The following is a 12,766-nucleotide window of genomic DNA, read 5'->3' on the forward strand; positions in this document are numbered from 1 at the left end:
AATGGGCTGGTTAATAATTGATATTTACATTTCTCCCGTGTCTGATCAAAGGATTTGATTGCATGACAAATGAGGAAATTACTGTAAAATATTATACATCCATTAGGAACACAGATGCAGCAGATAGGACGTGCAGCCCCGGTGATGCAGAGTTTGCACCGGGCCCTGCGGAAATGGGCTGGGCTGAGGGGAAAGAGAATTCCTGGATGGGGCAGAGAATCAGTGATTGACCCCTGGGCTGGAGGAGAGAAGGGGAAAAGGTCGGGGACAGGCCTGGGACCCTCGCAGAGAGGAGGAGACGGGGCTGGACTCCACAGCAGCGTGGGGACACCTTGGAGCCGCTCTGGGGGTCCCTGGGGGTCTCTGCGGGATTGTACGGACTGCTCTGGATCTCTGGGGCTCCAGTCCTTGGAAAAGGCCTTTTCTCACAGAGGAGAATTGTTTATAAAAATCCAGGTGAAGGTTCCTGGTGCTGCAGGCAGGGCAGCGCTGGGTCTGGTGGTGTTTTCTGGGAAAGCAGAGCGGCTCCCGTGCCCGAGAGTCCTTCCCAAGGCTGAGCAACAGCGGCTGCTTGGTTTTGGGCTCTTGGCATGAGGAAAAACGAGCCAACCCCAGTGGATGCTGGCACCCCCAGGCTGTGCAGTGGAGCGGCTCCTCGCTGCCCTGGGAAGGGAAATGTTCCCAGATTTCTGCCGGGTTTCCCAGGAGCAGTCAGAACTCGCTGGGTTTGGTCGGTGTGAGGAGGCACAGCGGGAGCAGGGCAGGTCTGGAGCAGCACGGGGGGCAGCGACAGCTCCATGGCCCCAGCATGGTCCGGAGCTCCGGGAAACGAGGGGAGAAGCATTCCTGCATTATTGCTGCGGATGTATTAAACACGGGAAATATGAATAATCACATATTAAATGTATATTAGACATTAACCGCGGGCGACAGGGCGAGCATGGCGAGTGCTCTGACCACGGGAGTGTGTTACGGACAGGGGGTGCCGGCCATTCACCGAACGCGCTGACCGCACCCAGCACGGGGGGAGCGCCCCCCGACCCCCGCGGGCCTCGCGCCTCCGCCCCCACGTGCGCGGCCCCTTTAAGGCGCGGCCGCGCCCCACCCGCCCCGCGGTGACGTCACGGCCCCCGCGCCCCCCGCCGCGCGGGGCGTGTCCGGGGTGTCCCGCCCCGCGGTGACGTCACGCGGCGGCGGCCCGGGGAATGACATCACCCGGGCGAGTGGCCGGCGGGCGGGAGCTCGCCGCAGTGTCCCCGTGCCGCGGCCCCAGCGCAGCCCGGCCGGAGGCGGAGGGACAGCGGGAGGCGGAGGCGGAGCAGGGCGGGGAGCGCGGCCCCGCGCAGCCCCTCCGCCGGCAGCATGGCAGCGGGCGGCCGCGCCGGCAGGTACCGGAGCGCTATAGCGGGGCCGGGGTCTGGGGCGGGGGGCGCCGCGCCGCGGAGGGGCCGCGGTGGAACGGGGGACAGCGGGAGCGGCGCGGGGAGCGGGTGCCCGGAGAGGGGCGAGGGATCGCGTTCGAACGGGGAGCGCCCGGGAGGGGCCGGGCGGGCGGGGGGCTCGCTATAGCGGGGGGGCGCGGCCGGCGGCCGTGGGGGGGGTCGCGGGTGGGTGGCACCGAGAACGGGAGGCGTGTTGTGGGGGGTGTATGGGAGGGGTGCGGGGGGAAGGGGCCGCGCTATAGCGGGGGGGCGCCGGACCGCGGGCACGGGCGGCGGGGGATGCGCGGGGATGCGCGGGGATGCGGGGAGCGCCGGGGCGGCGGCCCCGGGACCGGGCGGGGGGCACCGGGATGCGCTGGAGCCCGGGGGGCGCAGCCCGGGCGGGGGGTCCCGGGGCAGAGCCCGCCCCACGCCCCGGTGCCGCTGCCGGGCGCGCCCCGCTCCGTCCCCGCCGCTCCGGCTCTGTGTCCCCGCTGTCGGACCCCGCTCCCCGCCCTGCTCGGCTCTCGCTGCCCCCGCCCCGTCCCTCCGGCGCCTCCCGAGCGCGGTCCCGGCGGGGCCGCTGCGGGTGCGGGGCTGTGCGGCTCCGGCATCTCCCCCGCGCCCGGGGCTGCGCTCCCGCGGAGCAGCGCCGGGGCCCGCCCGTGCTCGGTGCCACCGTCCGTGTCTCCGGCACCGCGCGGTGCTCCGGGCGCGCCGGGATGCTCCGCTGGTGGAGCCGGGGCATCGCCGCGTGCGGGTGTCGGAGGAGCCATCGGAGCGTCCCTGTGTGCGGTACCGCATCCTGGGGACGCCGCTGTGTCCCCCCACATGTGTCCCCCAACATGTGTCCCCCCACATGCTGCCCGCTCCCAGCCCGGACAGCGGGGGTGCCTTGTCCTCCCCCACCCCTGAGCCCCCCAACCAGTGCGCCCTGCCCCGCTGTCATCGGCTGTGGGGCGGCTCAAGGAACACGAGTCACCCCAAAACCACCCGGGTCTCCATGCTGGGGGGCACAGGGGAGCGACACAAAGCTCCCCCTTCTGAAAGGGGAATCGGGCTCCGGGGTGGGGACAGCCCTGGAGTCACAGAGGGACAGCCCCCGGGTGACAGCAGGTGGTGTTTTCCATCTGCCCTCGGGGATTTCAGCTGAAATCTCGAGCCCTGGGAGGTGGGGATTTACACAAGAGCTGGCCCCGGAGCCTCCGTGTCACCGAGCCAAAATTTGTCACAGTGAGGGTGAACCCTCCACCCCTTCAATAACAGTAATGATTTAAAATGTTGGTGCTTCCCCAGGAGGATCCCATTCCAGTCCAGGGACAAATGTGGGATGAGGGGAGCAGTGCGGGTGTGGAGGTGACGCCCCTGGGATCCTGTTGGGATCTGCAGGATGGGATCTGGACCCACAGGGGCCATCTCTGCTCTTGGGGTTCACCCTCTCCACGTCCCGGGGGGCTGTGCTCCCCCAAAAGCACTCCCTGCAGGTGGGAGGGAAGAGCAGTTTTGTCTGGGGGGTTCCAGCCCTTCCTCGGAGCGGGAACACCCAGGAGTGAGGGGAGTGTCCCTGGAGTGTCGCCTGTCCCCTCCCAGGCAAACCCCTGGGATCTGCAGGGATGTTCCCATGGCACTGCTGCTCCTGCTGGCAGCGCCGGCCGCAGCTTGGCTTGGCCAGGACAAAGTGCCAGGGATTGATGTCATTTTTCCCTATAAATCGCGTTTTGGGGCTGTGTACCTGTGCCAGGAGAGGGGAGCTGTTTGTGTGACCTGGGCTGGGGATTGATCTGCTCATCCCTGTGAGGGAGGGAGATGAGCTGGACCCGGGTGCTGGGCACGAAGGCGGCTGGGCTGGGCAGGGCAGGGCAGGGCTGTGCTGCTGGGGGGACCCTCCTGCCCTCCCCCTGCACACCCAGCACTGGGAAAGCTGTTAATTGTTCCCTGCCAGATTGACTTATAAATTAACAGGTTTGCTGGCACTCTCCTCCTCCTTCCTGTGCGTGGTAGAGGCCCATATTTCAGATGGGGAAAAGTCATAAATACTTTGAGTAATGCGAGAGGAGCCTCCAGCTGAAGCTGTGCCACCGAGGGGTGTGGGGGCACAGGGGTCCCTGGCAGCAGAGCCGTTCTGAGCTCGGGTGTGGGGTGATGGAGGGGTCAGGCTGGAGCTCCTCGTGTCCTTCTGTGCTTGTGTTTTGGCTTTGGCCTCGCTGGCAGGACAGGGCTGGGCTCTCTGTGCCCCCGTGTGCCTGTCCCCCGTTCCCTGGTGATCCTGAGCTGGTGAATGGAGCTTTGGCAAACAAACCCTTCTGTCCCTTGTGTCTCGTCCCGAGGGGAGCAGGTTTGCTCTGCCTTTTTCTGGATTCTAGGGAGTAACCAGTGTGACATCTTCCCTAAGCAGAAGAAGAAAATACGTGTTTGCTCTCTCTCCAGCAGTGTGGATTCCTGTCAGACCCTTAATTCTGCTGCTGCCTTGGGAACAGAGGTGGGAATGAGTTGGACAGAATGAGTTGCACAGACAGCTGAGGTGTAGCCAGGTGATGTCCAAGGGGATGGAGCTGAGGCTGGAGCGGGGAGGTGTTTGTGACCCCTCAGAGCCCAGGAGCAGCCCCGAGGAGCTCGGCCGTGCTGAGAGACCCCAGGGCTGACTTTGGGGGGCAGCCCCCGGCCTGAGGCTGCTCTGAGCTCTGGGGATCCCTCCTGGGGCGGGTCCCCAGGCTGGCACCGTCCAGCTGCTCTCCCGGAGCAGTTACTCCAGGTAGTAAACGCCTGGGGAGCTGTTTATGCGCTCCCCACGTGGCTCCGGGTGCGTGGGTGGCGAGTGCCGTGATGGATGCGAGCTGTGGCCTGTGGGCTTGGTTTGAACTCGCTCTGTTCCCGACTGAACAGCTTTCCTTTTGCATTGCAGAGATAAAATTGCCAGTGTAGGAATCCGAGCTAAGCGAAGGCAGCTCCAGCCCGAGCCAGTGTGGGCAGCGCGAGCGGATGGCGAGCAGAGAGGTTACTCAGTTGTGTTAAAAAGATGCTGCTAAGGAGTTTAATCCACAGTTGCTGCACTCTGAGCTTTAAATTCTTCTTATAGGAGTTGATAAGAACATACATATTATTCATAACTCTCCTCAATAAAAGGGAAATCTGTAAATGACTTCTGTTGAATATCAGTGCTTCGACAGTGTGAAGAATGTGCCTGACTTGTACTTGAAATAATCCCTTCCCTTGGCCAGCTCCCTGCGTTCTCTGCTTCCTGCACAGGCTGGTGGCAGTGGGGTCAGGAGCTGGGGGCTTTGCTCTGGCCTCTCTGGGCAGAACCCCCAGGACTTATATTTTATTTTTTTTATATTTTCAAATGGAAGGAGCCGGCTGGGCTGGGCAGCTTCTGGCTATGTCAGTATTGCTTTTTAAAAAGTGTGGTCGATTTTAGACCTGTGAGCCCTGAAGTAGTAACACTCAGACCAGCTTCCTTTCTGTGAGGTTTATTACACAATAAGCTGGAACAATCTGCAGGCTGTGTTTGTTAGATCTTTCTTTTTACTCTTGTCCTCTCTTTCTGATTATTTTCTTTATAACTTGACCAATTCTTTTTTTTCCTTGACATCAGCCTAGGAAACTGAAAATTGTCTTTTATTTCCCCCATCTTTCAACTCATAAACCCTACAGAGTTCTGGGTCTGATCCAACACAATTCTTTTGTACTTTTTTTTTTTTCTTTTGGGTATCACAGTCTTGCCTTGGTAATTTACTGAGTTTGGTGTTCCTGTTGCAAAGGCTGCCTGTGCTGGATTTTTGCTCATCCACCAAGCCTGTGTGAGCTGCAGGTCCTGCACACTGATGGCTGTGTCCCCCTGCAGCCCCAGCATCCTCCAAAAAAAGAGAAATTCTCAGAGCCACTTTGTCTTCTTGACATCACTCCTTAAGGAGCTGGTTGGGAGGTGTGAGTTTCTTTGAACTTTGTTTTGTTTTTTAATAATCTGTGAAGCCTCTTGGCTCCCAGCAGCTCCTGAGGGCTCCAGGCAGGCGTGGGGACAGCCCAGGGGGGAGGCAGAGGTGGGAGGGGATGGGGAGGTGAATCCCCCTGGCATGCCCAGGTGGGAGGAGGGAGCAGGTGCAGGGTGGAGGAGCATGGCACGGGCTGTGCACACACCTGGGGGAGCAGCACCGAGGTGCTCAGAGGTGTTCAGTTCTATTCAGAGGTGCTTAGTTCTATTCAGAGGTTCAGTTCTGCTGCCTCTGGAGCCAAAGGGTGGGACAGCCCAGCTCCTGGGAAAGGGGGACACAGCAGGAGCCAACCCAAAGCTGGGATTTCTCCTCTCTGTTCCCCTCCCCAGAGACCTGAGGCTTCACCACATCCTGATCCTGCCATCCTGCTCTGGCCCTGGCTCCTGGAGCCTCCCCTGGGCTTGTGCCTGGGGGTTTGGAAAGCTTTGGGAATGGCTTTGCACAGCTCCTGGTGCAGCAGGCAGGGTTTGGAGCCCTGAGGGAGATGGGATTTCAGCTCTCCTGCTTTCCATGCACTGCTATCGCTCGGGCTGATGCAGGGTGAGTGGTGTTGTACAACCAGGATCCATCAGAACCTCCATGCTCTAGTTCCCTGGCAACATTTGCACAAAATAAGGGCTGCTCTAGATTAGACAGCAGATATTAGTTTGTCTAAACAGGTTTAAAAACCTATCAAATTAAACTGGGCCAGGCAACTCGTACAATGTGTACACCTAAATTGGTTTAACATTTGCATAAATCAGATTAAATCGGGGCTGTGGGATGGTTTGGGTTGGGAAGCCTGTGGCTGTTTGTGCCCAGCTCCTGGAGTTCTCCCCTCCTGCTGCCGTGTCAGGGCTGTTTTTGCAGCAGTCCCTTGTTCTCAGCCCCGTTTTGTGGGGCACTGCTCTGTCAGGGCTGGATTCAGGGGTTGCAGGGACTGTGACCTCTGGCTGCTGGGATGTCCCCACCCTGTGCACGTCCTGCAGGGGTTTGCAGGAGGGGTCTCCCTCTCTCCAGGAGGATTTTGAAGCCTGTTGGGGTTTGAGGAGTGAAGGGCTCACAGGTGAAGCTGGGGAGCTCCATGGACCCTGCCTCTCCTGCTGCTGTCTCTGCAGCCTGGGGTGTCTTGGACACGCAGGGATGTGGTGGGGATGTCCCACGTGTCCTGTGGAGAGCACAGAGCCTCCCCTGCTCAGCCTGTTCACAGCACAGCAGGTGAAAACTGCTCTGCTCCAGGGAGGTGAGGACTTACACATCACCAGAGGTGCACCAGATCCAAACTTCACAGCCAAGATCCACCAGCTCCTCACTCCAGAAGGGCCCTGACCTCACCTGAGGCTGTCTCAGGGCTTTCCCCTGCTCTCCGTTCTCTCTGGGCAGCAGTGCAGGAGGTGACGTGGAGTCCCACGGGTGCAGAGGGCACAAAGCAAAGTGCTCTCACAGTGAGTGTGAGGGGCAGGACGTGCTGTGTGTGGCTCCTCAAAGTGCAGTGATCCATCCTGGGAAGAGAGCTGCCTGTTGGGAGTTCAGGGCTTTGTCTCTTTGTCGTGCCAGAGCTGAATCTCACCATCTTTCCCTCTGATCTGTCGTTTAATTGTTTCCTTCGCGGTGCCCCTGCACCCAAATCAGCGATGTGAGTAATTCCACAGCTGATTAAAGTCTGAAAGCTTTTTTCCTTGAGCTTTGATCGTGCTTCCCTCCATTTTGCTGTTGTGATCCAGCAGCGATGGACAGACCTCGCGCTCCCGTGCTGCGACGCGCGTGTGTGCGTGCGGCAGGACCCGCAGGAATTCTGCATTTTGGAGGCTTTTTGAGCCACTCGTCAGCTCTGACATCATCAAGTGTTTGTTCTGGTTCCTGTGAATCACAGATGGGTGCTGCTGCTCGGGGCTTGCACTGCTCAAGGCTTCCCTCCTGCTGTCTCTCCTTTGTTTCCCGAGGTGCTGCTGCTCGCTGGCAGCGGCTCCAGCTCTTCCCTCCCTGCTGCCGAGGTTGGTGAAGCTGAGCAGTCCCACCCAGCTCCTGCAGTCCTGTGCCCAGCACGGGTGGGGTGTGCAGGGTCAGATGGGCACTGCTGTGTCCTGCTGGGCTCCCCAGGGCTCTTCTAGCCCAAACCATCCCCCAGTTCTGGGCAGGTGCTGTGGTTCATACCAACAACTTGCTGCTCCTTGGGGTTGTTCCTGTCCCTGCAGGCACCCAGGGCAGGGGCTGAGCACCTCAGCCAGGTGCTGACAGGTCCCTGGGGCAGGCAGGGTGCTGTCACCTGGCTGACCTGAGCATCCTGCAGAGGGCAGGGGATGCTCTGGAGGGCTGGGCAGGACTGATGCAGAGCGTCCTGTGGTACCCAGCACAAACCAGCGATGGCCCAGCTGCTGTTTCTGTGCCCTGGCCAGCAGTGGAGCTCAGCCCTGTGGCATTTTGTGCTGGGCCATCACAAGCCACAGCCCAGAACCTCCCAGCCATGTCCTCCCCTCCAAGTCGCCATTTTATTTTCTTAAACCTTTATGTATAACCGTACACTAACCTATAAAAATTAGTTTAGGATGGCTGCCAAGAAAATCTCTGCGGTGCCTTGTGGGTAACTCCCAGTGAATTACCATAAAAGCTGGAGTGTGAGGCTGCGGTGGCAGTTGTGAGGATGCCAGTCATCACGCTCTGTATTTAAAATTCAGATGAATGTGTAATGCCTCCGTGGCTGCATGGCAGCAGCTCGGAGCCTTCTGGTGTCCCTGCCCTGCACACTCTGCGTTTTTAATGTCCTCTTAGTTCTCCCAGTGTTTTGCTTGATTGTGAGATGCAACAGGTAGCAAATTGTGGGCAAGCCATGCTGGGAGGGAGAGTGGTTTCTGATCGCTTCCTCCCTGGAGAGAGCAACCTCCTGCTTCCACTGAGCCACTGCAATATTTCACTTAAGGGAACAGCCACTCTGAAACCCTTCCCCTCCACATCCTGCCCGAGCCACGTCCTTATTCCAAGGTGTTCTGATCCTGGGGTGTTCTGATCCTGGGTGTGCTCTGTGGGATCGGGGCTGGGGCTCACTCATTAATTCTGGGTGTGCTCACTCATTAATTCAATTCTGGGTGTGCTCAGTGGGACTGGGGCTCTCTCACTGATGTCCCCTCGTGCTCAGGGATGTCTCACTGGGGAAGGATGTGGTTCCCTTCCCACCGAGCCAGTTGCATGTTGCTGTTTGTCCGTGTGCCCTTGGAAATCCAAAGTGCTTCTCTTTTTCTGTCACCAGTGCTTTTCCTCTGCGCCCTGAGCCGAGGTGACTGTGGGGCTCCAAAGCAAAGCTCAGCCCTGGAGCTGCTCTGAGGGGCTTGGCAGGGCTGGTGCTGATCTGCTGGGCATGATGGATCATTTCATTTAAATTTTCCTGAAATATAATATTCATCTTGGTGTCACTGTCCCACCTTTATTATAGTTCACTGATAAACATCTGTAATCTGAGAGCGATCCCACCCTGCCAGACACAGCCTGGTTGTAATGAACACATTTCTGGAGCCAGGAAAAGGTGTCTCAGGGATGTGTCCCTGCTCTCCCAGCCCTGGCTGATAAATAAAGCAAGAAACAAATCTGTTTTTCCCAGGTGTATTTACATCTGACTGTTCTGGGCTCTAAGATGGTGGCAGTTGGGTGTCAGCTGGTGTCCCTGTCCGTGCCCAACAGGGATTTTGGGATGCAGCCTCTGTCCTCTCTCTGCTGAGGTTCAGGGCACCACCCCAGTGAATCCCCCCATGCTGGGCAGCCTTTTTCACCCTGTGGTAAATCCCTGCCCCTGTCCCAGCTGGATTTTAGCAGAGGGGATGCAGCTGTCCCAGGGTGGTTTTACCTTCCCCTGCGAGTCAGAGCAGGCACAGGAGCTGCCAGGAGCCATTGCAGCCCAGGAATGGTTCAGCCCTGGCAGCTCAGTGTGATCCTGGGGGACAGGCTGCTCTGGGGCTCCAGCACAGCCTCTGTGTCCCCTCAGTGCCTCCATCAGCTTGCTGCTCCGTGCTGGTTTTACCCCAAGGGCTGAGCTCTGCCTGGGGGAGCTGGGGGTCACCTCCCTGCCTGGCACAGCCCGGTGGGCAGCACGTCCCAGCTCGGCCACCCACCCCAAAGCAACGCTGATGTGACATCTGCTGAGCCCAGGATGGATTTTCCTGCCATGGAGCAGTGGGAGGGAACAGCTGCCGGTCCAGTGCCACCAGGACTGCTCTGCTTCCACAGGGAGAGTTGTTGGCTAATCATCCTCCTGGGAGCCAGCTCCTGACCTTCTCCAGGGCTCTGAGCTTCAGAGTGGAACTGCTGTGAGTGCCCAGAAGCCTCAGACAGACCTGACCCCTTGGGCTGCTCTCCTGGAAAGGGCTTTCCTCTGCCTCTGCTTGTGCCTGCACTTCCTCCTCTGCGTTTGACCCAGGACAAGCTGAATTTTCTGCTGCTTTGGGATTTCCTACCTCCTCTGTTCCCTTCTGGCATCCAGGTCCTGAGACTTGCAGCCTTTTTCTGTCCTTTTGCAAAACTTGTCTGGAAGAGGAAAATCCCTGGCTGTGGAGTCTCCCAGCACCATCCATCTGGAATTGACAACTGCTCCACCAGGCAAGCCTGGCTCTGCTTTGGGATGTGCTCAGAGCCCCGAGGAGAGCAGCCAAGCAGGATCCTCGCTGCCTCCTTCCTGGAAGGACCTACTGCACCATGCTGATGAGAAGATTTTTTCTTTTCCAGGAGCCCAGAGCACAGCTTGGCACTCCCAGGGGCTGAGGCTGAGCTGGCAGGGAAGCTCTGAGCAGGGCTGGCTGCAGGCAGGAGCACGAGCCGCCGTCCCCACGTGTCCCAGTTGCTCAGGGAGGGATGGGGACCCAGCTCCAGCCCTTGATTCGTGTGTCAGCACCTTGATTCCAGCAGGCTGACGTGTCCCACCCCGAGGTGGGAGCACCAGGGATGCTCCTGCTGCTGGAGCTGCTCATGGGCTGCGTGCCCCAGGGGCTGAGCTGGTGTGAGGGGATGGGGGTGAGCGTCTCTGGGCTTTGGGAAGCAGCACAGACCTGTGTGCTGTCAGGACAGCCTCCCCGTTTCACCCAGCCCTCCCTCTGGGAAGCAGCCGGAGCGTCCCTGGCTGAGCAGCTGTCCCAGGGCGTGGGGAGCAGGAGCATCCCCTGGCACCGCCCGCAGCCGAGATGTGCCGAGCTAAAAATACCTGTAGGGCTCCTTTGAGAAGAGGAGAAGGGAGGTGGGAGGAACTGAAGCGTTTCTTAGAAGTGAGAAAGGTGAATGAAATTCTCCGTGGCCCTCACAGCTGAGGCTTCCCATCCTCGGGGAGCTCAGCCGGGGACACGCGGGTGCCTTGGGCTTGTGCTGTGCAGGGAGCTGGGTTTGGGCTGGGGAGGAGTGGGGTGAAGGGGACACAGGCAGGTTTCATACTGGAGTTTCCATTTTCAGCTGGCAGGGTCCCTGTGTGACCCAGCTGGGCACGGTCCCCAGTGCCACCCTGTGCTGTGCTGTCCCCTCGTGTGTGGCTGGGTGGCATGGCCGAGTCTCTGCTCTGCATCCAGGGGGGCTGGGGCAGCACTGGGGGAGTGGGGGGACAGGCAGGTCCTGTCTGCGCTGCCTGGGGTGTCCCCAGGCAGGGGGAGGGAGGCTGGGGAGGAGCTGCTGCCTTCCCTGCCCAGCTCTGTGCAGGGGGACACGGGGCTGTGACTGATGGGACACAGGGGACACACACAGGGCTGTCCCTGAGTGTGACACACACAGGGCTGTCCCTGAGTGGGACACAGGGCTGTCCCTGAGTGTGACACACACAGGGCTGTCCCTGAGTGGGGACACAGGGGACACACACAGGGCTGTCCCTGAGGGGATACACACAGGGCTGTCCCTAAGGGGACACAGAGCTGTCCCTGCGTGTGACAGACACAGGGCTGTCCCTGGGGGGACACAGGGGACACACACAGGGCTGTCCCTGAGTGTGACACACACAGGGCTGTCCCTGGGGGGACACAGGGGACACACACAGGGCTGTCCCTGGGGGGACACAGGGGACACACACAGGGCTGTCCCTGAGTGTGACAGACACAGGGCTGTCCCTGGGGGGACACAGGGCTGTCCCTGAGTGTGACACACACATGGCTGTCCCTGGGGGGACACAGGACTGTCCCTGAGTGTGACACACACAGGGCTGTCCCTGGGGGGACACAGGGCTGTCCCTGAGGGGTCTGTGCCCCACAGCCACTGTCCCCAGCGCTGAGCTGCCCAGGCCAGCTGGAGCTTGGGTTTCTCCTGTAACCCAGCAGGGCCAGGCTGTAATTAGGCTGTGCTGTAATTAGGCTGTGCTGCCGTGTAACCGGATCTCCCATCCCAGGGCTTTGTTCTTGACTTACCCTTGACGTTTCCCGTGTCTCTGAGCGAGCTGTCCCTCACCATGGCCCATTTTCCACCCTCCTTTCTCCTCCTGCACACAGATGCTCTCGAGGCAGGGCAGGGCAGCCTGGCAGTGTCCTGGGCACTGTGTCCCCCTGGGAGCCTGGTGCTCCTCTGGCCCTCTGAACCTTCTCATCCAGAGCGTTTATGGGTGGCTCAATTGCAGGTTTTCCTAGGAAGTATCAGAGGAGCTTGTGCTCCTCACATCAGGGCTCTGGAACACTCTGCAGAAAGCTTTAATCTTAAAATAAAATCAAAGCAAGGCTTTCCACTTGGATTTTCTTTGGAAGTCACTTTATTTTAAACCCATTTTTTTTCCTGAGTAGTCCTTTGGGAGTGAAAAAGCCCCATATCATGAAATCTTGCCTATGTAAATAATTTTTGAAGTCACAAGAAGAGTGTGCTGCTCATTGCCCTCTGCCAAGGCACTGCCAAAGGTGCTGGCATCACTTGGAGTCCTGTCTGTCCATCCCACTCCGTCTGTGTGAGCATCTCTGCTCAGAGCCACCGCCTGGGGTGTGGGCCATGGCAGGGCAGGGCAGAGGGACCTCCTGGGCTGCTGGCACCCAGAGAATCTGCAGATATCCCGAGCTGGAAGGGACCCACAAGGATGGCAGAGCCTTTGGAGGGGCTTTGGCACAACGGGCAGGAGACAGGAAAAGCCACAGTGCTGGGGAAGGGATGGGATGGGATGGGATGGGATACAGGGATGGGATACAGGGATGGGATACAGGGATGGGATACAGGGATGGGATGGGATGGGATGGGATGGGATGGGATACAGGGATGGGATACAGGGATGGGATACAGGGATGGGATACAGGGATGGGATGGGATGGGATAGGATAGGATAGGATAGGATAGGATAGGATAGGATAGGATAGGATAGGATAGGATAGGATAGGATAGGATAGGATCGGATCGGATCTATGGGATCCATGGGATGGGATGGGATCCATGGGATGGGATCCATGGGAT

The 12,766-nt window shown here is 59.3% G+C and overlaps 2 protein-coding genes across 2 annotated transcripts in view; one reads left to right on the forward strand and one right to left on the reverse strand.

Moving 5' to 3' along the window:
• Window positions 1-1,211: 1,211 nt before the first annotated feature.
• LOC117008235 (basic proline-rich protein-like) lies at window positions 1,212-2,225 on the reverse strand. The gene has a single exon (XM_033081912.1). The coding sequence runs from the start codon at window positions 2,223-2,225 to the stop codon at window positions 1,212-1,214; it is 1,014 nt and encodes a 337-aa protein (XP_032937803.1).
• The window catches only part of PTPRS (protein tyrosine phosphatase receptor type S), a 158,817-nt gene continuing 147,388 nt past the window's right edge, over window positions 1,338-12,766 (forward strand). The window contains exon 1 of the mRNA XM_033082031.1: window positions 1,338-1,388. The gene's annotated coding sequence lies outside the window, so the exon portion shown is untranslated. The remainder of the gene's footprint in view (window positions 1,389-12,766) is intronic.

This window comes from Catharus ustulatus, chromosome 29 (genome assembly GCF_009819885.2).
Source record: "Catharus ustulatus isolate bCatUst1 chromosome 29, bCatUst1.pri.v2, whole genome shotgun sequence".
Lineage (NCBI taxonomy): Eukaryota > Metazoa > Chordata > Aves > Passeriformes > Turdidae > Catharus > Catharus ustulatus.

Coding starts and splice junctions, on each gene's coding strand:
- LOC117008235 (XM_033081912.1), bottom strand. CDS start 2,225: ATGCGGTACCGCACACAGGGACGCTCCGATGGCTCCTCCGACACCCGC.